This window comes from Suncus etruscus, chromosome 7, assembly GCF_024139225.1.
Source record: "Suncus etruscus isolate mSunEtr1 chromosome 7, mSunEtr1.pri.cur, whole genome shotgun sequence".
NCBI classification, from domain to species: domain Eukaryota; kingdom Metazoa; phylum Chordata; class Mammalia; order Eulipotyphla; family Soricidae; genus Suncus; species Suncus etruscus.
The window spans coordinates 20,660,102-20,684,576 of NC_064854.1; the positions used below are offsets into that span (position 1 = coordinate 20,660,102).

Sequence of the window (24,475 nt, forward strand, 5' to 3'; positions counted from 1 at the left end):
TGTGTCTGTGTGTCTGTCTGTGTGTCTGTGTGTCTGTCTGTGTGTCTGTCTGTGTGTCTGTCTGTCTGTGTGTCTGTCTGTCTGTGTGTCTGTCTGTCTGTCTGTCTGTCTGTCTGTCTGTCTGTCTGTCTGTCTGTCTGTCTGTCTGTCTGTCTGTCTGTCTGTCTGTCTGTCTGTCTGTCTGTTTTTCTGGCGCCCTTCGGCCCAGCTCACTCCAGGCGCGCTTCCGGAAGGCGTCGCAGGGGGGCGCCCACACGCCGGCGGCTCCGCTCTTCTCAAGGCCGCGCCTTGGCGACGCTCTTTCCTCGCCTCTCGGTGGCCCTTACTTCCGCCGGAAGTGGCTCCTGTCATTGGTGGGCCGGTCCTTGGTGGTGGTGGCGTTGGCTGTTTGTTTTCAGGGCGGCCGCTGGGCTGGCACCCCGCGCGGGGAGAGTCCGTGGCCGACAGCCGGCGCCACGATGGACATTCTGAAGTCGGAGATTCTGCGGAAGCGGCAGCTGGTGGAGGACAGGAACCTCTTGGGGGTGAGGACCCGGGGAGCCAAAGGCCTTCCTTTGCGCTTCCTTTGCACTGGGCCCATTGCTTGGAGGCAGGTGTCACCCTGCTCCTGGGTGCCACCCGGGCGAGGTGCTGCTTTTAGGGTGCACGAAGGGAAGGCTCCCGTGACATCTCCTTGGAGTTGCTCTGCTTGATTTTTGCCTGCGATCCCCGCCCTGGCATCCCCTTAGCATGCCTCAGCTCTAGGAGGGATTTCTCTCCCCACTCCCCAAGGCGGCTCTTAGGTGTCCCCGACGTTTTCCTGGTTTTAGAAGTTAAAGTCGGGGCCGGAGACATAGCACAGTGGTAGGGCATTTATTTGCCTTGCATGCAGCCAACTGGGGAGGGACCACGTTTGATTTCTGGCATCCCATAGGGTCCCCTGCCATAGCCTGCCAGGGGCGATTTCTGAGTGCAGGAACCGGGAGCGACCCCCCACCCCTCGAGTGTGACCCAGAAACCAATCAATCAATGAATAAACTTTAAAAAAAGAGAAAAAAAAAGAAGTTAATGCCGATCCACGATGAATCAATCGTTCAGATCCGGGACTGCACATTTGTGCTCGGCTCCGTAGGCCTGAGAAGCCGGTGTCACAAGTAGGTGATCAACAGCTGCAGGGAATTATTTTGCCCGGATTGGAACCTGAGTCCCTTCCCAGGCCTCCCGGTTGCTGGGAGTTCTGAATCTCTTCTTGTGATGGGGTGCGTTCCATTTAATGGTTGGTTTGTGGTGGGTGTCGGGCTGTCCTTCCACACCTGCAACAGATCTCACCTGGTCGTTAAAAAAGAAGTTAAAAGCCGAGAGGTTGGAACAAGGGCGACAACAAATGTCTTCACTGGGGTTTGGAAAATGTTTGTTAACTGAGTTTTATGCACGTCTTCCAAATGTTGACATTTTTTCCATTGCTTAGTATTAATAATTTTTGAAAATCCCATTGTTTAATACCACAGTTTTTTTTAATGCCATATCCAGTGGTACTCAGGGGTTCCTCCACTCAGGAGTCAATTCTAGTGGTGCTCTGGGGATCCTAGGGGATGCCTGGGATTGAACCAGATTAGTTTTGCGTAAGGCATGCACCTTACCCTCTGAGCTGTCTCTCTGGTCCTATTAACATCACCCTGGATTTCTTGAAACTTGATTTAGTATTGGGGAACTTTCAGCCTTTGATAGCAAGTCTGCAATTTTAAGTTTGATGTGGGAGCTGGGATTTTTATTACAGGCAAAAAACAAACAAACAAACCAGCAAACGAACAAACAAAAAGAAAAAGGAACCAAAACCAAACGAAAAGAAACAAACCCTCTCTTTTTCTGAAGTTAAAGGTTTGTGATTTTCACTGTGGGTACCTTTTCCATCATGGCCTCAGATAACCATAGTTTGTTCTTGTATGACAAGGAGGCATGCTGCGAAAGGACAAGAGTAGCACTGCTACACACATACACACTTGTACATACACACACACATGTGCACTCACGCCTGCACTTCAAGGATCAAGATTTTCTGAGATGAGCAATTTGACTGCTTAAGATGTGCTGAAACCCTGCCCTGACTTTCCACTGTAAGCAATGCCTCCTGAATTCCTCTGAGCCTTTTGAAGACTGTTGAAGCATACTCCATTCTTGACCATGTCAGTTGCAAACAGTTACATGGTTTTCTAGTATTGAAGAGTTTTTGTCCCAGGACCCCTCTCAAAGAGCTGTGGCACCTACTCTGAGGTCTTTGCACTTGTGTGCTCCTGGGGATGGCCTATTCTTTTATCATTGAGACTGGAAAAACCCTCAGCCAGATGGAACAAGTTAAACAGACTTTGATTTAGCAGCTGCAGCTAAGTGAAACTGGCCCTTCTTTGTAATTTCACTTGGAGACTTGAGTGGTTTGGAGTATTTGGAAAACGATGTTGAGTTGTCGGGTTGTCCGGAAATGTGGGGTATTGAAGTCCATGTGCTTTAAGGTGAAAATTAGATCACATGACACTCAGCCCTCCATCCCCTGGAGGCTTTACTGGCACCAGGTTCTCTGCTGTGGAAATGGACCCATCTTGGGAAATGGTCCATTTAAAACATACATTGACTCATCATTGGTTTAAATATGGCATCACCTATCTGCTGGTTTCCTAGATTGTCTTTTGCATATTTATCTTTTTTTGGTGGTGTCAGGGATCAAACCCTGGGGCTTACATATGCAAGGCAAAGCTTTTATTCTTCCACTGAGCTCCAGCCTGGCTGGAGGATGAGACTGATGGCCTCAGAGCTGACCCACAGAAGGCTTTCCTGACATGGGTGTTAGGATGGTTCCATTGGCAGCAGTCTGCTGGGATGGAACTGGGTTGGTGCCAGGTGAGTCCAGTTTTTCTGCCTTTTCTCTCTGACTCCCAGTCTCCTTGTCATGCAAGAACAAGCACTCGTTTCTGGGTCTGCACAAATGGGCCAGAAAGAAATATCTAAAAGGTACCATTCACTGAATTTTGGTTTTTGGTCCACACTGGCTTACTTCTAGCTCTTTGTTCAGGGCTTACTCCTGGTGGTACTTAGGAGCTGGAACTGGGTCAGCTGCTTACAAGGCACCCTGCCCACTCTCCTGTTCCTCCAGCCCCACTCAGTGAATTTTGGTAAGTGTCTGTCTCGCTTTCCAGAGACTATTAAAGATATTTTCCCCATCTCTGTGATTGTTTGCTTAAGCAAAAGATTTTCAGGGGGTGGCAGTGTGATTTTTCTTTTCCTGAAAAAGGGGTGATAGGCAGGATATATTTGGGATCTTCATTTCAGGCTCTTGAAGACTGTCAAGCTTCAGCATGAGGTTGGCCTCAGGTGGTGTGTGATCTCAGAAGGCCCCTTGTTCTATTCATCTGGGCCAGGATGGTTTTGGTCTTGTTTTTTTTTTTTTTTTTTTTTTTTTTGAGAGAGAGATAAAAGAGGAAGAGAGAGAGGAGAGAGAGAGAGAAAGAGAGAAAGAAAGAAAGAAAGAAAGAAAGAGAGAGAAAGAAAGAAAGGAAGGAAGGAAGGAAGGAAGAAAGAAAGAAGAAAGAAAGAAAAAGAAAGAAAGAAAGAAAGAAAGAAAGAAAGAAAGAAAGAAAGAAAGAAAGAAAGAAAGAAAGAAGAGAATGTGTTTTCATGAGGCCCACAAAGGCTCAGCTGTCACTGTGGTCGTGGCCACATAAAAGTGGGCTCTGGTCTGGGAGAGAAGGAAGTGGAATGTCCTGACTGAGATCAGGGGCCATTTTACAGTGGGTGAGGAGGTGTCCCTGGGGAGAGGTCTGCCACTCACAGGAGGACCATGAGGGACCCTGATTCTAGGGCCCCCGCTTCCTGGCTAGCCTTGAGATGATTCCAAGTAGTGAAACAGATGTTCCACCCTGTGGCTGCACGTTGGTCAGAATGATTGTCCCCTTTACAGGCAGGGACAAATACTCAGGTGACATGATGCAAGGTCCTTGTACTTTGAAACTCATTCTTGGAACTGGGAAGTACAGCTGGAGTGAAATCTAAGGATAGCTTGGACAGGCAGCAGAGAGATAGTGCAACAAGCACAGGGCGCTTGCCTGGTATGGGACCAACCTGGGTTCCATCACTGGCACCCCATAGGAAGCCAAGAGTAAACCCGAATACCACTGGGTGTGGTTTCAGAACACAAAAACAAGCCACAGATCCCTTCTGGAACCAATCTAGATTGTCAAAATTGTTTGAGGAGCAGATTAATGTAATTATGATGAGTTATTCCAGGTGAGAAGGATTTGAGCACAGACCCAAAGCTCGCAGTAACTGGCGTTAGGATGTCTGCTTTCGGAACCTTCATGTATTCTTTTGGATCACATCTCCTAGGAGTAAATAATTGGGGCATTGCTCTGCGTGCATGTTAGTAGAAATCTTTTCTTTGGGAAATTAAACCCAAACAGTGTCAACATTTGGAAAGAACATTTGCTGTTGGCCATTCCTGACCAGATTGTTTCAGGGAAAAAAAATCCATCTGTATTTATCTCCTTTCAATATGCACACTGGGAGAGGTGTAGTGTTGTAGTGTTCAGGAAACCAATACGGTCTCTAGGAATAAAAGAAGGCAAGTTCTTGAAAGAATGACGAATGTTTGAGTTTCTAAGGGCACTTCTTGATTTTGGATTAAGAAATTTTATTTTATTAAAAATATTGTTTTTCTTTTTGACATTTTGCTTACATGTATTTGCCCCCATCCTCCTTTAAGTAATGCTCTTCACTAGTGTCCCTGTTTCTCTCCTGCCCTCCCCTTTACCTGCCTTTATGGCAATTCTCTCTCTGTGTCTCTTTCTCTCTGTGTCTTTGTCTCTGTCTCTCTTTCTCTCCTCCTCTCTCCCCTCCCTTTTAGACACTGTGATTGGCAGTATGGTTCCTTAAGGAGTATCATATATATCGCTTTACCTTCTTTCAACCCCCACTAAAGAAATTTTATTATCAAGGGCACATTGCTAATTTGCTTTTTTCTCTAACAGGAAAATAAAAAATATTTCAAGCGCAGCGAACTCACAAAAAAAGAAGAGGAAGCGTATTTTGAAAGATGTGGCTACAAGGTAGGACACTACTCTTGTGTGTTCCATTGCGATTGTGACTGTAAATTTCTGCACTTGTGAAAGTGTCATGACAAATTTATTGATCTCTGTTCAATTTATCAATGTCATACATTAGCCTATAAGTGAGAAGCCATCTGGAGAGGTATGAGCATTTGTTTTTGTTTTTTCTTTTTCTCCTTTTTCTCTTGAGTTCAGGAAAAGACATGCATGACTTTTGGCTTGGAATGGTCTGGCTTTTTGTGGACAGCATGAAGTGGCTTGAGATCAAAGCTTGAATTTGTTTTTTAAATTAAGTCCTGATCTGATACTACCTCATTTTCATCTCAACCACCACTCCTTCTACCTCTCCCAATAAAAGTCTATTTTAAAAGAGTTGAAACGTCTTATTCACTCAACTGCAGTGGCCTGAGCAGTGGTTATTTTCCCTGCTTTCTTCGGAACATTTGAAGTCATTGATTTCATTTTAGGTTTGCATTGTTCGTCATTTCTTTTTGGCTCTAGGTGCCTCTGCCCAAATTAGAACCACGGAGCATTGCTATGCTTTTGTTTAATAAGGTGTTATATTTCAAACACTGCTTTAGTCCGTTGGCTAGAAAATGTAATCATCTGGAAGGGTTCGCCTGTTTCATCTGTGATTGAAATTACCTAGTTGGATACCATGCTGGGGTTTTTATTGGGAGGGACTGAAGGTTCTGAGATGGAAGTTATGTTCCCCAATTTAAAAACCAAAAGTCAGGGCATCAGTTGAGATATGTTTTTTGTTTTTGCCAAGTTTGAACTAAGTTTGAAATAAACTTTTTGCTCATGAAACATGACTATAAACTAATACTCTTGTGCATGTGATGGGAGAAAAGTCTTGGAAATTCTGTGTTCTAGCATTTCTGGAAGGAAGCATGAGGAATGCAGATGGGATGTCTGTGCATTTGGCTTTGATTTGGTAGTTTTGGGACAAGGAAAGTGTTGAATTGCACTTCTCTTTCCTATAGACTCTCAAATACAGCAACTTCTAGTCTAGATATTTTAATAAGTGTCAAGTTTAGAAAAGTAAAAAAAACAAAAAACAAACAAACAAACAAAAAAAACAGTTTCCTGTAACTAGCGATAGAAAGGCTGATCAGAAAGGTGTCCCAACTCCAGCCTGCCTGCTGTGGTCAGGGCCGCAGCCCCTACATAGGATTCCTGGTCCGGCTTCTTCTCTCCCCCAATCCTGAAACTTTGTGGCTCAGATTTGCTTGGGCAGTTGCTAAACCTGGCAGCAGTTTTGATCCAAATGTTGAGGGGACTCAGCAGTACTTTGCTTGTTCTGGAGGGGAGTGGAACAGGTTAACTGTAGGGAGAGGCTGCCAGAAAGCAGGGTCTCCCAACAGTATCTTCCATCTCCCCAGAGCCATGACTTGTCCTTCAGTCCTCACAAAGACTTTTCACCCAGAGCTGTTGGGAGATGTTTCAGTGCTTACAAAGTAAGCGAATGCTTTTCTTTCTAAACATAAAAAAAAATTAGGTGCTGAACAGATAGTACTGTGGATGACACGTTTGCCTTGCACATGCTGACCTGAGCTTAGCACCGATCTCCGGCATCTCAACAGTTATAGGGTTCCCCAACAGTGCAAGGAGTAATTCCTGAGGGTTGAGTCAGGAATAATCCCAAACACTGCCAGTTGTGGCCCTCCAACCCCAACTTTTTTTTTTTAATTAAATTTTTGGGTAGTAATGAAAATTTGTATTTTATTCCTTTATAGAAGTGTGAACTATGCTACTTGGATTTGTAAAATGATGCAAATTTACACCTTTACCTCAAATTATCTGTTTACATTGCCCACACTAGAAGATCCCCAGTGCCCATGCAGATGTAAATACAATTTATGGTTACAAGCTTCATAGTAAAGACGATTTTAGCAGTGAACCTTTTCAACAGAGTGTTTCTAAATGCTGATGTCCTTTTTAAAAAATCAAATGCTCCGTAGTGTGTGAGATTTTTCTTAAGGCCAGGTGGGAATATTATGTTTCCATATATTCACAGGCCTCACAATGGGCTGTGTAAATTGCTGGATTCAGTTTCCCTAAACTTGGGCCACAGTCTCCAAGACAAACAAGGAAGTGATTCCCCCTCATGGGTGATGAGGCACAAGAGTGCCCACTTTTTCTTTGGCCTGAATGGAGAGGTGCCGTATTTCATCCCCTCCCCTGCTGTCAGAGTTGGAGGGCAAGTTCTAAGCACCATGGGGATTTTTCTGCACTGGTAACATTGATCTCTTTGCCTTTGGGAGAAACTTTCAGAAAGTAGGAGAGGAACAAGCTGGAGCTTGAGGCTTCAAGATTTCTGTGGGAACGTGATTCCATTTTCAACCCAAAGCCAGGATCAAATAACCCTGTAAGGTGATTTTTTGTCAGCGAGGAGAAGCACAATGTGAATTGCTGTTGATGGGAAAAGTAATGTAAAATTCTTTGGCATTTGGGAGAGAACGAGTCTTAAGTTTCCTGTTTGTAAATACTGGATTGTGGGGAGCGAACTGCACTTGGGTCTGTCTCCCAGAAGCAAGGATGCCGCCTGCACCCCTGCCTGCCTCTGCTTGTGTGTCCCCAGACTGGGCCGTCCACTCAGCTCTGCGAAGCATGCACGTCGGGGCTGAGCCCTTTCCCCCAGGGAACAGCACGAAACCACTACTGTCACAAGTACTGTAGTCTCCCACAGGGAGACTAGCTAAGGGACTATCATGCTCATTCAGAGCTGTATTATATTTTTTAAAACCTGAATCTCTTTTTACTGCTACTGTAGATACAGCCCAAAGAGGAGGACCAGAAACCGTTAACGTCATCAAATCCAGTCTTAGAACTTGAACTGGCAGAGGAAAAATTACCCATGACTCTTTCTAGGCAAGAGGTAAGTGTCTGACAGTGGTACAAAGAAGGAATCCTGACAGAATTTACATGATCTGCAGACCTTGCCCATGAACTCCTTGTCATTATTTTCTAAAGAGGGCGATTGATTAAACCAAATATATATATATCTTAGGCAGGGACTGGAGCGATAGCATAGTGGGTAGGACTCTTGCCTTGCACCCAGCTGACCTGGGTTCAATACTTAGCACCCCAAAGGGTCACCTGAACACTGCCAGGAATTGAGTGCAGAGCCAGGATTAACCCCTGAGCACTGCTGAGTGTGGCCTAAAAAATAATAAGTAAATAAATTAAAACTTACTATGCAGATCTTCTGGGTTTTTTTTTTTGTTTTTTTTTTTTTTTGTTGTTTTTGGTTTTTGGGCCACACCCAGCGGTGCTCAGGGGTTACTCCTGGCTGTCTGCTCAGAAATAGCTCCTGGCAGGCACGGGGGACCATGTGGGACACCAAGATTCGAACCAACCACCTTTGGTCCTGGATTGGCTGCTTGCAAGGCAAACGCCGCTGTGCTATCTCTCCGGGCCCAGATCTTCTGTTTTCTTCACCAGATTCTACATCTTTGTTTTTCATGATACATTATTGTAGCCTTTATTTGTCTAGGTTTTTTTTTTTTGGTTTTTGGTTCAGACCCAGTGATGCTCAGCAGTTACTCCTGGCTCTGCGCTCAGAAGTCATTCCTGGCAGGCTCGGGGGACCATATGGGATGCTGGGATTCGATCTGGGGTCTGTCCTGTGTTGGACACGTGCAAGGCCTGCCTTACCACTGTGCTATAGCTCCGGTCCCTTTATTTGCCTAAATTTTAAAGAGACTCTTGTTCTAGGACTGGGAACATAGTGGAGTTAGGAACAACAAGTTCAATCCTGATTAAATGGTCCCACTTCCAACTCTTCATGCTTTATACCCCCAGCACCTCTGGAACTGGCCCTGGACGTCCCTCAGTACTGCGGAAGGTCCTGGGGTTCAAACACCTGCCTTGCCACTCTGTTGTCCAAACCACCTTTCCCCAGCTTACCACAGGCACTAAGCACAAGGCTGACCTCTCTGTCTGCGGTGGTTTCTGGCCACACGCAGCACCACTAAAGGGGGGGTCTTGGGCTCTTCATCTATTTTATATGAGATACAGCACATGGAAAATTAATGTGCATTAAAAATGATAGTGCCAAGATGAGTACCTAGTAGCCTACTATAAACCAAGTGAAGAGCAGGCTCTGATGTCAGTCCTCTGGTCTCTCACCTGTTCTTCAGAGGGGCAGAGCGCGTCTTTGCCAGTCCCAGTTGATGCAGCCTGTGCTCCAGTGGGCTTCAGACTAGATTTTGCTTTTTCACTGATGAATACTAGTGTTCCCCCCTTCCTTTCTTCATGTTTCTACATATTCAAGTACATCGATGAGTCCATTTCTGAAACAGTCGAGTTTCAAACCCATGAGGGCTATGCAAGGTATGATAATGCCAAATATTTTTTATGGACAGTTAAAAAGTAAAATTCAACTTCCTTTATTCCATCTGTGTCTCTGAATAAGTGTTTAGTTACTAAATTGGGAGTCATTAGTATCTTGGGATTTTTTCCACCCCCTCTATTTAGGTCATCAGAAGATTGAGAGAAAGAGGAGAGCCGATCAGACTGTTTGGAGAAACGGATTACGATGCTTTCCAGCGTTTAAGAAAAATAGAGATTCTTACACCTGAAGTCAACAAGGTAAGAAGTTGACAAAGCCAAGAGAGTAGCTGCTGGGATACAAAAATTAGAGTGGGACTAGAACGCACAGCATCTGACTAATGGGACATGATGCCATGAGTTGCCAGAGTGACTGAAAATGTCTAAAGCCTGAAAATGCTGCTGGGACACTTCCAGGTGGCTCCCTGGCCCTCCTGTCCTGTGTAGTTCCCCAGTCAGTAGGGTTTGTTGCAGTGGGGAATGAAACAAATGAAGAAATGCAGCAAATAGACAAACCCCAGATGGAAAGGACATATGGTTGTTAACATGGGGAAAGGGTGGCTAAAGTTTAGTGGTTATCAACTCAACTGGCAGTGGCTTCACATCAGTTTTTTGGGTTTCTTGGGCTATATGTGATTGCGTGGTCAGCGCTTACTCCTGGCTCTCTGTTCAGGGATCACTTCTAACAAACTTGGGGTGCTGGGGATCGACCCCGACCAGTCGTGTCTTACCTGCTCTTTGGTCTTTGGCCCCACATAGTTCATGTTTTTTTTTTTTTTTTTGTATTTTGGGGGTAATACCTGTCAGTGTTCGGGGGTTACTCCTGACTCTGAGCTCAGAAATTGCTCCTGGCAGGCTTGGGGGACCATATGGGATGCTGGGATGTTCGTCTTGGGTTGACTGTTGCAAGTCAAATGCCCTATCATTGTACTATCTCTCCAGCCCCACAGTTTCTTTTTTGTTTGTTTGTTTTGTTGTTTTTTTTGGCCACACCCATTTGATGCTCAGGGGTTACTCCTGGCTAAGCGCTCAGAAATTGCCCCTGGCTTGCGGGGGACCATATGGGACGCGGGGGGATCAAACCTCAGTCCTTCCTTGGCCTAGCGCTTGCAAGGCAGACACCTTACCTCTTCAGCCCCACATAGTTTCTATTTTAATTTTGTGCACCTGAGTGTCTTAACTCAGTGAAAAGTAACTTTGATAGGAGTCAGTGAGATAGCACAGTGGTAGGGCATTTGCCTTGCATGCAGCCGACCCGGGAGAGACCCGTTCAATTTCTGGCATCCCATATGGTCCTGTGTGCCTGCCAGAGGCAATTTCTGAGTTCAGAGCCAGGAGTGACCCCTGAGTGCTGCTGGGTATGGCCCCAAATCCAATCAATCAATCAATCAATCAATCAGTTTTAAAAAAATTAACTGATAAAATATTTTAACTATTTGACTTTAGATGGACAGGGATGATAGCTGTGTAATAAATTGAAATTTTATCTGGTCTCTGTCTTTATGGCACTTATAACTCCATGTAGAGAAAAAAAAAAAAAAAACCAGAAAGGGAAAACCCCAAATGTAATGTCATTGAAGTTACCTGCTAGAACTGATCATTCGCTGGGTGCAGGGGCTGAGGAACGACCTGAAGGCCGCCCTGGATAAGATCGATCAGCAGTACCTCAACGAACTGGTGGGCGGCCAGGAGCCCGGCGAGGAGGACACGCAGAATGACCTGAAGGTGCACGAGGAGAACACCACCATCGAGGAGCTGGAGGTGCCTGCGCCCATTTCTTCCTCCCCACCATGTCTCTCCTCCTTGCCACTCCCCCTCCTCCCCCATTCTCTCTCTGCGCTGCTCCCCCTCCTCCCCACCACTCCTGTTCCTTTCCACCATCCAGAGACCCTGGGCTTGTTGCTGACTTTCATTTCTTCACTCCTATTCTTTCTGCCTGTTCTGCAGTGCCCGTCTTTGGACGGGAGGTTCTCTGGGATAGTTGTGAACAGCCTGTTTTCCAGGTTTGGGAGAGAGCAGGATCTCCTGAGAGGCCAGAGGAGGCCCCTAGGGGCTGTTCCTGGTGCTTCTTGGCCAACCAGGCCAGTGGCTCAGTCTGGCCTGAGGGTCAGTGCAGCTAGAGTTACCCTGAGATGTTCAGGGCACCAGGGCAGCACCCAGCAATGGTTGGAGGACACATGATGCCGAAGATAAAACACAGGGTGGCCCCTGGGAGTGAGCTCCTATCCTCCCACTTGCTCTGGAGCCTCCATTTTCTGGGCTTTTCTTCTGGGCTCTGGGACACTCGTTTCTCAGACACATGTTTTCAATAGGTGCCTTGGGGGTGGAGAGGGGGGAGCCTGCAGCACATTCACTTACGGGGCAGCCAGTGCCTTTCTGGATATTCTAAACCTGGTGAGAGCAGCACCATAGTCTATGCTTAGCTCCTTGTCCCCTTCCCGCTCAAAGAAGCATCAAACCTTCAGCACCTGGTCCTCTCTCCTTTGTCTGGTCCTGTCAAGACGTGTACTCTGCATGTAGATGCCAGTCTTGGCCTGGACTCTTTAGGAATTCTGTCAGCTTTCACATGAGCAATGGGACAGTGTCTGTGATGAATTGTGTGTGGGTAGCATTCAGTTTCTGCCAGCTCTAAGAGCAGAATCGGGATTGTTTTATCCAGGCACTGGGAGAGTCCTTAGGAAAAGGAGATGACCATAAGGACATGGACATCATCACCAAGTTCCTGAAGGTACGAGGGCAGGTGGTTGTGCAGAAGGGTGTATGGGCAACACTGAGGGTGTGTGTGAGCATTGCTATGTCAGGAGGGTGTGTAGACAACACTGGGGAGGGTGTGCATACATTGCTGCTGTTAGCTGGGCAGTGGTACACCCAGACAGTGCTCGCATGTACGCTGGGTTGCTTTGCTCTGTGGGAGGGAGAGGGTCAATGCCTTGACAGATTTAGGAGCTGTTCCTGGCTCTGCTCTGGGAACTAAATGAGTTTGGGGGATCAAACCCAAGTTACCAGCTTTGCTAGGCAGCTACCTTCTCCCTGGACTCCCTTTCTAGCCCCCGAATGGGTTATCTTGAGCTAGGAGTGCCTTATTACTTGCAAAGGTGCGACTTCAAAATGCTACAAAAGAAGCAAGTAGGGGGTGAATTAAATAGTCATCCTGAAAATAATCGTGAAGGTGACAGCTTGCTATTTCCTGCATGAAAACGTCGAAACATGCCGACCCACTAGGTGGTGCTGTTGCCTTAGTGTCCTTTTCTTCCCCTAGTTTCTTCTAGGCGTTTGGGCTAAAGAGCTGAATGGCCGCGAAGATTATGTGAAGCGCAGCGTGCAGGGCAAACTCAACAGCGCCACCCAGAAACAGACCGAGTCCTACCTCCGGCCTCTGTTCCGAAAGCTGCGTAAAAGGGTGAGGCTGCCAGGTCCCATCCTTCCTTCCAGAACCCAGCCATGGAACCTACCTACCTGAGCACTTGCCTACCTGAGCAGTTGCCAAAACCAGTCACTCTTCTTCTCTTTCCTTTCCAGAATCTCCCCGCTGACATTAAAGAGTCAATAACAGATATCATCAAATTCATGCTGCAGAGGGAGTACGTGAAGGTACGTCCCAGGCTGGGCTCCTGGTGTGGAAACTCAAATGTTGGCTTGTTGGAGCTGAGGACCAACGGAAGTGACCTATGAGGCAACTCCTTTAAAGTGTTAGTTTTATTGGTAGGCAGCTGGGGTCACACAGTGTAGGTTTTTAGTCACTCCAAAGATGGGTCTGAAGGTAGATCGAAGCAGGAACCAAATGTTGGCTTCACTATTAATGGGATAGAAATTTAGCTTGTGTCAAATCTTGGAGCAGGTTTTCCCTAGAGGCATTGTTGTCCAGATTGCTTTTCTGGGCCTGCTTGCTCTCACAGCCTGCATGACGCAGATGGAGCCTGAGCTCTTGTGTGTGGTGTGATTATACCCCACTGCACTTGCTTCTGGGGGAGCTGGCTGGGTGGGGGAGGGCTCAGGCGGTATCTTGTCTCCTCACAGGGCACTTGCAGGCTTCTCTCTGACTAGCCTTCAGGGGTTCCCCAGCTCCTGCATCACACACCTCCACTCCCCCCTGTGGTCTTGGTGAGGATGTGCCCAGGGAAAGGGCTGATGTCTAGGCCTGGGAATTAGAAAGGAGAGAGAGTGGAGGACCTGGGGGATAATATGGACCCCCAGATTCATTGGGCCCTGAGCATTTTGAGAAGGGAGGCTGAGCCTGCTGAGAACCTGGAGCAGATCTGGGGACCTGTGGGTGCAGGAGGTGGGTTCTGCTGGTGCCAAGGTGGCCAGGATGGTGCTCACACTTGTGCTGTTGCCTGTGCTCGCTGGGGGGCCTGGAAGTGGGTATCTACTCCATTAGGGTTCCCAAGAATGAGCTGGATCCAGATGTTTTGCACTAAGATGCTTATTTTATAGCCACCATTTACATTATTAGGTAGGTAGTTTTGTTAGTTCTGTGCTTGGAGGACAAATGGACAGATCAGGCTGCCATCCGGGCACAAAATAAATTCATATTCCTGCCCCTGGAATAAAGGCTTCACTGCCCGAATCCTGTTCCTTTTAGTTTCTAGGCTGCACTTGCCATGCTCTGGCTTATTCCTGCTTATGTGCTAAGGAATCACTCCTGACAGTGCTCAGTGGACCATATGGGGTACTAATCAAACATGGGTCAGCTATATGCCAGGGAAATTCTCTGCTTGCTGTCCTTCTGCTCCCTCAATCTCCTTTCCTTTAGTTCTCATATGTGAGAACCAGGTAGAAGTAGAAACAGTAGGAAACATTTTTGAAGAAACTTGAAATCAGCATTTTGGATAGTATTTTCTCTGAAAATTTGGGGAACTGAAATATGCAATTTATGCAGTTAAGTAATCAGTAATGAAAATGAATGTACGCTTCTTAAAAGTTCACTTTTTTTTTTAAGTGTAAATAAGTTTTATTTAAGTCACCCTGTGTGCAGTTTTCATCTTCCTTCACTCTGGGATGCCTAGAGAGAGCAGAGCAGGTTTTCAGGCCGGGGTAGATGTGTGTGGGGTGAGGTCAGCACATGTAGCCCTGCAGAATAAACAGCTGCTCCCTGAGCGGCTGCCGCATCCTGAGGTCTGTTAATCTTTGGTCACAGTGTGAAGAGCTCCTGGTCTTGTTCAAGAACTCTCTTTGAAATGACCAGTCAAAAGTTCATTTTTGTGAAGTAGAAAGGAGCAAATTTATGTTCAGGATAAACAGATTCTTTGCATGAGCCTGTTTGCTCTGACATCTGAGAATGAATTTGAGTTCTAGAGTGCCAGTACCAAAGGGACTGCATGCAGTCAGCCTTGGTTCCATCGCCAGTTCCCTATAGGGGTTCCCTGGGCACAGAGTCGGGAGCAAGCCCTGAGTAGTGCCAGGGGTGGCCCCCTGACAAAACAAAGCCAAACTCTGTGACAGAATGAGTTTGGATTTTAAGTCCAGGTATTTGTGAGTTGCTCGGAAACTCTTGCAGGTCGTTTAGGGCTTCTCTGGGTGTCCTGGTTTTCTCTATTCTTCCTCAGTGGTAGGCAGGCTGGGTTTAGAGCAATAATCTTTGTTTGCACTGATTTCTGTAGATCTGTGATAGCTTTTCTGGTCAGGTCCTTGGCAGGTGGGATGCAGGAGTGATCTCAGCTGTCATTATTGGAAGCAAAGGCCAATATTGAATCTGTCTGTACATCTGCCCTGGCCTCTGATCATAGTCCCAGCACTGGGAGAATGGATCGAGTTTCAGGCTGGATTCTGAGAACTGCATTGTTCTGTCTCCTTTGTGACTTGAAGGAACAGTGCTTAGCGTGGAAGGAGACCACACTCACTTAGTTTGCCAGTCCAAGTGCTCTTCCTGCCAGTGTCAGGGACGTGGTTCTCTGTGCCCAGCATCTAAAGGCCCCAGAGGCGATGCTCACTGTCTCCCTCCTCAGACTTGGTTCTGCTTTTCCAGGATCAGTTACGGTCCTGGCAAGGCCAATCACCTCATGTTTTCATTTTCGTTGAATAACAGGAAATGGGGATGTTTTTTCAATTTGCGCAGGAAGTAGATGAAATGTGTGTCGTGAAGCATCAGACACAGACAAAAGAACCAGCACTCCCTGGCTCCCCCCTGTGACTCCCTCTCACGTGTCTTCTAGGCCAATGACGCCTACCTGCAGATGGCCATTGGCAATGCCCCCTGGCCCATTGGTGTCACCATGGTTGGCATCCATGCTAGGACTGGACGAGAGAAGATTTTCTCCAAACACGTTGCTCATGTTTTAAATGACGAGACACAGCGGAAATACATCCAGGTGAGTGGTGAGGAGGGGAATCGCTCTGTGGGTGGAGAGGGTGGTCACAGTGAGTGCACAGCGCACAGTGGGGTCACTGTGGGGTGCACTAACTTGGGTAAATACAAACTTCTGAGGAAGAAGGGGTTTGCTTTCATGCTTTGGCATTGAGATGAAACTGTTGTAACTTTGCCTTTGGGGTTTAGTGGAGAGTGGTAAATATAGTCTTTTGCAACAGATCCTAGCGTATTACTTTCAAGGTAGAGTTTAGCATTGATATCTCTACAGGGGCCTTCGTGGTAAAATATTGGCTTGCATAAACCTGATTTTCAGGACACATGACAACAGTGCTTTCGTACATTAATCGATCTGATGTATTCACGTACTTTTATTTTTCCTTCAAGTTTCTAAAAGTTGCACTTTAGAAAGTTACGTCGACATCTGATAAACTCGTTGGGTTAAGCTTCCCTTCTTGGTGAGGGAGGAAAAAGAAATCAACTGTAAGCTTGCATTTGCCAAATTGTCAAAAATCCCAGTTTGTGTCTGTCTGGAGACAAGCTGAATGATAATTCTGAAGCTTGTAGAGACACTTGGGGAGTTGACTGAAAATGTGAAATTCACTTACCATGCATAATACACGCAATGTGCTTCTGGACTGTGTGCCAGAGAAGAATCATTACCATATTCATGAATTATCTTGTTATTTGTATTTCAGTTCCAAGTGGTAAATGTTAATTTGGGTCAGGCTTTCTGCCTCATTCACATAGATTAACATTTTCAAATTTAATACCCACCTGACTCCCTAATCAGGAACTTGAGATTTCATAGGGTGCTTGTGTTTGTAGCATACAAGGCCATGGCCATTTTAGGATGATCACCAGAGGCTGTCTTAAAGCTGAAAGCTTTTAGTTGGGGAAAAAATGTCGTGTCTTGAAAGTAGTTTCTAATGATTAAATTTGTTGGTCATGTTTGGCTATACCACAGCCAAGGTTCCTCTGTGTATAAAGTTTGCATAATTAGATAGTCCTAAAGACAGAATTTATTTTTCAAACAACTAACTGATTTCTGTCCTATATAGTGGATGTTTTTCTAGTATCTAGTGTTTTTATGATACCTGATTTATTTTGGAAGTAAATATAATGAGCTCTTTATCTACTGTCATTTTTTTTTTTTTTGGTTTTTGGGCCACACCCAGCGGTGCTCAGGGGTTACTCCTGGCTGTCTGCTCAGAAATAGTTCCTGGCAGGCACGGGGGACCATATGGGACACCGGGATTTGAACCAACCACCTTTGGACCTGGATCGGCTGCTTGCAAGGCAAACACCGCTGTGCTATCTCTCCAGGCCCGTCATTTTTTTTTTTAATTGTTCCTTTCCCAGTGAATAATCTCCTTTTTCCTTCTGGTAATTCAGAGGCTTGTTAACGTGCTATATCTGAATATCAGGAAAGGTACCACTGGCCTGTTCTTGTGAATATCGTGTAGACATCACAGTCAGATGACTTGTTGAGTGAACTGGGTCCTGGGCTACTCCAGAGGCCTCTTGAAACTTCCATCAGCCACGCACCCTTGGGCCATGCACCTTTTGGAATGTGCACTCTTGTGTCATGCACCCTGGAGACATGCACCTTTAGGTCATGCATCTTTTGGATGTGCACCTTTGAGAAATGCACCTTGGGATGTGACCCCCTGGGACATGCACCCTTGATACATGCACCTTTGTCTGCCATGATTGTCAGAACTGCAGTTAAGATACCCACCCCTTCACCCTATCTCTGTCTCCCCATTCTGTACCTCCCTTCATGTAGAGGATCCTCAGGGTCATATGATCCTTGGCTCTGCGGTGGGAACAGGGACACTGCAAATCCAGGCAACCCAACTAATGCCTGGCCTCCCCTGAGTGCCTGGCAGCTGCCACTGAAGAGAGAGGAGGTCCTGCTCTAACCCAGGCCTTGCTGGGGTGGTGAGAGAATTGACTAGAGGAGCAAGTCAGTTTAGGCAGAGCAAACTGAGTTTTTTGTCAGAGCCCAGCAGAGCTGTGGCCTCCAGAGAGATCCTGGCATGGTCTTTGGGTGTGTGGGTGTGTGTGTGTGTGTGTGTGTGTGTGTGTGTGTGTGTGTATAGTCATGGGCTGCTGAGGTGGGGCTTCATTCTGGGCTGTACTGGGACTCGATTTTATTCTGGGGACTGAGCAGCTGAGTTGGGCAGCAGGGCTGGTGGTGTCAATAGGGCCTGTCTCAGCCTGGCACACTTTGGAAATAGGGACTTAAGTTCGACATATTTTTAGGGACTCTGGCGAAATGCTTCAGTGGTCATCCCATTTTCACTTCACTCATGTTGATCAGTGCTGGCAGCCTATTGGCGGTGTCTGAGGGCAGGGTGTTCGACCTCGTGTTTCTTTTTTTTTTTGGTTTTTGGGCCACATCCGTTTGACGCTCAGGGGTTACTCCTGGCTATGCGCTCAGAAATCACCCCTGGCTTGGGGGGACCATATGGGACGCCGAGGGATCGAACCGCAGTCCATCCTACGCTAGCGCTTGCAAGGCAGACACCTTACCTCTAGTGCCACCTTCCCGGCACCTTGACCTTGTGTTTCTACCATGAACTGGGCAGCCTCATTCGTCCCAAGCAAGGCTTTGTCTGAGAATTGGGACTAGTGGCAGGCATAGGAATAACTGGTTGAATCAAATTTCCTTACACAGCTAATGTTACTGGAAAGCCTAGGCTCTGTTGAGTCTTTCCGGTAATGACTGATGATTGTTTTTGGCTTCTATCGGTTTTCCTTGTCTTCAGTAACAAGATTGGCTCATTCTCCGCAGGCTGCAGGCTGATTGTTTCCATGGTCCATTGACTCCTTGGGATGGAAACAACATTATCTAGGGTTTTCATCTTGTTTTATGTGCTCTGATACATCAACCTCCATTTGTATTTGATAATCTTACCTAAATATTAAGAATGCTTTCAATTAGTTTTGTTTCTAATGCAGGGAAATAACACATGGCATAAAACCGACCATCTTAATCATTTATAAGCATCCAGGTCACGGGTTAGATTTGTGGATATGGAGTCTTTTCCTTTTCAGTCATAGTGGTGAAGAGACACTGTGAAAAGTCCAATGAAATGCAGTGCAGGGAGGAAGGAGTACCCCGGAGACCTGGGGCAGCTACGGATGTGGGGTGGCCCGGCCCTTCTCCACAGCCAGAGCTGGGGTGGGGCTGCAGGTATGGGTGGTGGGCATCTTGGAACTCTTGGCCTTATTCTGCCTGGCCCCAGCAGGGTGAAGTGGTGTTTTCCCAGGGATCCAATGGTACTGGAAGGTGAGGTCATTTTAGTACATGGGTAGGAACTACCTTCCCAGGGCACAACAGGAGATACAAGTGGGCCGTTAACAAAGATGGTCAGTAGGGCCCTTCCAGAAGCCACAGTGTGTGCCAGAGGTTGCAGGACAGGGAAGAAGCCCCACGAAAGCCTCATCTGGGTGTCGGAACTGAAGGTGTTTTTCGAGGGAGACTCTCAGTGAACTCTCAACCCCCTCCTGGCACTGGATCATCACCATGAGTACGTGTGTCCTCTGTGCTTGGAGCCACAGAGATAGACCGTGGCTGGGGAGAGTCGAGGGTAGAGCCATTCTCGGGCCTGGACTGGAGCAGTAGAGGTTTCCGGAAGGAACAAACTGGCCCAGCTCGGTGACAGGCTCGACCTGTGAGAACTAACGGGGGATCCTAGTGGGTTATATTTGAGGATGGTGTGGCCTGACTGGAGCATGTGGCTGCTTCCACCAGTGTTCATGGGGAGCAGAAGGTCAACCCTGTGTATTGCCCTGCTCCCTGAGATTGGCACCTGCAGTCTATTGAAGACACCGACCAAGCCCCACTATGGCCCCCAAATTCTTGAAGAAATCCCGTCCCCAACTCTGCCTCCTTCTCTCTATCCCATTCACCATCACCTGCATCTTTCACAGGGTCCCATTCTCACTTGCTTCCTGGCCTTTCCTCGGGTAGAATAGTCTCCCTAAGTTGGGGGGTTTGGCTTGCTCCCTATTCTCTCCCCTGAGCCCACAATAGTCTATGGCACAGAGGGGGTGTCCAAAGTAAATCTTTATTAAAACAAAGTGTGTTGCTTTGTTACAAATGAGTTGTGCGTGAAGAAAAGTCAGTTTGTCAGATGCTGTTTGCAGCCAGCAGAGCAGCTGCATTGTCTTCCCTGCCTAAGCATTCACAGCAATTTGTGAAAGATTATTTTGCCTTTGGAAAATAACTACGCTGGCTAGAGATTAATGTCCCTTTAAAAAAAAAAATCTGTGCTGGGCACCGTCAGACTTCACTGCAAAAATGACCAGTTCTAAACTTGGTATTTCTGACTCGGACCATTGTGTCTTCATCAAGATGTCAGGTCATGAATCAGCGGTTCCTCTTGCTGTCGAATCAGACATCTTGGATGAGGAGCAAAGCCCCGAGCATGTTTCCTTTTTTTTCTTTTTTAGCTTTTGGGTTACACTCAGCTGTGCTCAGGGGTTACTCCTGGCTCTATGCTCAGAAATCGCTCCTGGCAGGCTCCGGGGGATCATATGGGATACTGGGATTCGAACCACCATCCTTCTGCATGCAAGGCAAATGCCCTACCTCCATTCTATCTCTCCGACCCCTACCCCCCAGCATGTTTCTTAGCAGGTAGGGGAGTCACCTCTGGTCAGTCGCCCAGCAGATTGCCTTCTGCATGTGTTCCTAATAGTCGCTGCCAGCTTGGCTGCTGACTCAAGCTGTTTGCGCCTCATCTGGCTCTGCTCTACCCCCTCCTGGCCTCTTTCTTCACTGGCCCCGTGGGAGGCTCTCGATGCCAGACAGTGCCCGCACAGGTATTTCCATGACCACCAGTTATAAGTCTGCACCATCTGATTGGACCTCACAGGAGGAGAAACCGGACCAGGATGCTCTGGATTCCTAAGCAACCGCCGGATTAGCAGAAGAAGAGCAAAAGCAAATGATCTGGTCTTTGTTGAAGTGCCCGTGGAGTCAGCTGAAAGACTGAGGGAGAGTAATACTTTTCTCTGCTATAGTCGGACCGTCTCTGAATCCACGGGAAGGTCTTATGATGCAGGGCCCAAATGTGTTGTTTCTCTGCTATGGATTGAGGCTGTGAGATGAGATAATTCAGATCCTAGAAAGTGATTGATATCTTTGTTGTCTGTTAGGGGACTAAAGAGATTTTTCCAGGTCTTTTTGTTCCTTTTATTTTCACGAGCCTGCGCTGTTGAAGGGCTTTGGTAATTGGTTTGACATTCTGGAAGGAAGTTTGACATTGTCAGCAGAGCTTCTCCAGGCCTGAGCACTCAGCTGTCCCTGCTCTGTCCTGAAGCTAGCTCGTGTTTAAAGAGCTGGTAGCATTTGTTGTTTTATTTGAGGTGGGGAGGATAAATGGGAAAGAGTACTAGACATTGTGTTGGGGCTGGGAAGGTGGCGCTAGAGTTAAGGTGTCTGCCTTGCAAGCGCTAGCCAAGGAACGGACCACGGTTCGATCCCCCGGCGTCCCATATGGTCCCCCCAAGCCAGGGGCGATTTCTGAGCACATAGCTAGGAGTAACCCCTGATCGTCAAACGGGTGTGGCCCAAAACAAAACAAAAACAAAACAAAACAAAACAAAAACAAAACAAAAAAGAGTACTAGACATTGTGACATTTATCTTATATTTGGAGGAAGTTGATAAAAAAGCATGAAAGGTAACTAGTTAAGTATCAGGCCATTGCAGCCTTGATTCCTTTGTGTTCAGTATCTACTGTTTTAGGCCTGAACACAGTTAACCAGCCTGTCATGGGACTTCATTGCTTTTGTTATTATGATAGGAACTGAATGTTTCAAACATGGAGAACCTAAGGTGAGAAGTCTCGAAAAGAATTTGTGCTCAAAGTTATTTTGGGGGTTGTAAGAAATTAAGGGACCGGAGTAATAGCGCAGCAGTAGGGCATTTGCCCTGCATGCAGCCGACCCAGGATGGACCTCTGTTCAATTTCCAGCATCCTATATGGTTCCCCAAGCCTGGAGTAACCCCTGAGTGTCACCAGGTGTGACCCAAAACCAAAAACAACAAAAAAAAGAAATTTAGTGCAACTCTTATTGGTATTAGTTTTAATAACTAATGTTGCAGAAGATTTCAGCAAAGTATGTGATGGTGTCTCTTCTTACAATCAAGGAAATTCGCAGGCCATGAGATAAGCTTGATAGGATTTAGTTCTGGCTGTACAGAGCTGTGCAAAATTGCTTTGGAGACAGGGATTGTTCCATATCTAAATGCTGCAGGCCTGCCTGAGCCCTTATTTTCAGCCTCGTAGTGATTTTGGGTGTAGTGGCTTTGAGGCATTTTTGTGCAAAGATGGAGGAGAAAGCACAAGAGGAGAAACTTAGAAATGAGATGCCAACTAAGGCTTTTAAAAGGTCTCATTGACTGAAGGATGAGTTTGAATAGCGGTTGATCTAGTCATGAGTTCCAAAAATCACACCCCATTTCTAAACTGGATGAGATGTGGGTCAATCGTGGGAGAGTCAGGCAGACTGTGAGGTGACTGGGAGCCACAAGCATGGAGGATTAGTGCCCGTGAGACTCAGACCAAGATCAGCTGTGCAGAGCAGAGCGGAAGGTGCACCTCTGGCTCTAGTGAATGCCGTGGGAGTGGCCCAGCCAGGCTGGAAACGGAATCTGTCTCGAGCGAGAAAGCGGCTGTGATCACGCATGTCTTGGCACATACAAAAGAATGAACAGAATAAACAGAGCGTGTAAATTAGGAAGGAAATGAGAGACTGAAGATCTCCACCGCTTCCTCAGCCTCAATACAGGGCATCCTGGAGATGTGTTCCTCCCTTCTCCATGGGAGCGCCTGTTACCCAGAAATCGCATTGTCGCTCCCCTTTCAGAAATAGTCCTACCATTTGGTGGTTTGAAGTGATGTTTTTTTTTTTTTTTTGGCTTTTGGGTCACGCCCGTCAGTGCTCAGGGGTTCCTCCTGGCTCTCCGCTCAGAAATCGCTCTGGGCAGACTCAGGGGGTCATATGGAATGCTGGGATTCAAATCATTGTCCTTCTGCATGCAAGGCAAACACCCTACCTCTATGCTATCTCTCCGGTTCAGAAGTGATGCGTCTTATTTCACCTCATTCCATTGTCACTTGAAGGGTGTTGGACAGTGTCCATTTCTGACACTCATCTTGGATAATTTTCATGTTTCTGAGATGCCTGGATGTGCCTGGGGGACAACTGAGCCCTGGAACGCTTTCTGCTCCACCTCTGGGCTGGTGCCTCTGTGGGAGGATCTGAGGGTCTGAGTGTCCTGACTCTGGGCATGGCTGGGCTCGCTTCTCACAGCCCATGGCGAAAGATGGGAATCTTTCCCCAGGCTCCGGGAGTGAATTCTGAACGCTGGGAGCTGTTCCCGGAGGATGCAATCACACAACTGCTCTCTGGCCATAGGCTGTGTCCAGTGCTCCATTCCTCCCATAACTTCCCATGTCCTTTCTATATCCTTCCCATGTCCCAGGTGTCACAAGGCTTCATCTCTCCATGCACTTCTCTGAGGGCCGCTGTTGGTTGCCTGCGCTCCACTGGAGCCATCAGGGCAACTGAGACTAGCACTCCCTGCCCCCTACCTTGACCAGCTTTGTTTTCTTCATGTTATAGGGATTGAAGAGGCTGATGACCATTTGCCAGAAGCACTTTCCTACCGACCCGTCCAAGTGCGTGGAATACAATGCTCTGTGACCTGCACTGCTGGTAGTAAGAACCCGAGAGCCAGCAGCAGGCCCAGTGTCGTGGGGGTGCAGGAGAAGGAGTGAGTGTGACCCCGAATCCTGCTAACATGGCTCCTGTGTTTAAGAACGAGGCTGGCTCTTAGCTCACCTGGCTTCTGACTGATGTGTGTCTTGCTTTCATTTTAACCTATCAAAAGAGTAAGTTCACAGACTTTGCCCTGCGAGGACAGTGGACACAGAAGGAGTTTTCAAATGACTTTCCCTCTCAGACCTGAAAGCTGATGAAGTAACTCAAAAAAAAAAAAAAAAGAAAAAAGAAAAAGAAAAAGCCAGATAAACAACACACACGCGGGCCCGGAGAGATAGCACAGCGGTGTCTGCCTTGCAAGCAGCCAATCCAGGACCAAAGGTGGTTGGTTCGAATCCTGGTGTCCCATATGGTCCCCCGTGCCTGCCAGGAGCTGTTTCTGAGCAGACAGCCAGGAGTAACCCCTGAGCACCGCCAGGTGTGGCCCAAAAACAAACAAACAAACAAAACAACACACACGCACTCACACACACACACACACACACAAACACACACACATCACCTTTGGGGATGGGCTTAATTATTTCTGTAAAATGTGGTAATTCTCATCTTCTATGTACTATTTATAGAAAATATTTTTATATGCCTTAACAAAAATATGGAACTGCTTAATGAAACTTTACAGGCCATCAGTGTTGCTGAACTTTTGCCATCTTGCAGTAGAATTGGAATGTAAATGTTTGATTGTTACTCCAGTGAGTTTTCTTATGTTTCAAAACGAGCTTTTATCTTCTAAGGAGTGTAAATTTTAGGCTTTCTTCATCTCTGGGGATGGATAGATTTAAAAGGAAAGAGGAGTCTTCTTGGCTGAAAGGGGAAGTTCAGAACAAAGTAGGTCAAGATGGGGAGCAGGACTAATCAGCCTGCGAGACTTGGGAGTTTTCTGAAGGTGCCAGGTTTCCAGACGGGGCTTCTTGTGCTGCCCCCGACACATGTCGCAACTCTGGCTGGTCTGGCGC

General features: G+C 46.9%; 1 protein-coding gene across 2 annotated transcripts; it reads left to right on the forward strand.

Moving 5' to 3' along the window:
* Positions 1-376: 376 nt before the first annotated feature.
* On the forward strand, positions 377-23,756 carry PRPF18 (pre-mRNA processing factor 18). 2 transcript variants are annotated; one of them, XM_049777805.1, is made up of 12 exons: positions 377-524; positions 4,995-5,072; positions 5,188-5,214; positions 7,849-7,953; positions 9,555-9,668; positions 11,022-11,168; positions 12,067-12,135; positions 12,667-12,807; positions 12,927-12,998; positions 15,560-15,715; positions 23,358-23,592; positions 23,626-23,756. In XM_049777805.1, exons 1-11 carry the CDS (start codon positions 459-461, stop codon positions 23,436-23,438), a joined length of 1,056 nt encoding a protein of 351 aa, XP_049633762.1. In that variant the 5' UTR covers positions 377-458; the 3' UTR covers positions 23,439-23,592; positions 23,626-23,756. The 2 variants fall into 2 exon arrangements, with proteins under 2 accessions (XP_049633762.1, XP_049633763.1); XM_049777806.1 differs by lacking the exon at positions 5,188-5,214.
* The last annotated feature ends 719 nt before the right edge of the window (positions 23,757-24,475 follow it).

Bases quoted from the DNA above. Each gene is read 5' to 3' on its own strand.
- PRPF18 (XM_049777805.1), top strand. From the start codon at position 459: ATGGACATTCTGAAGTCGGAGATTCTGCGGAAGCGGCAGCTGGTGGAG. The intron at 5,215-7,848 runs GTATGAGCATTT...CTGCTACTGTAG, and splicing joins GTGAGAAGCCATCTGGAGAG to ATACAGCCCAAAGAGGAGGA. The intron at 12,999-15,559 runs GTACGTCCCAGG...CGTGTCTTCTAG, and splicing joins TGCAGAGGGAGTACGTGAAG to GCCAATGACGCCTACCTGCA.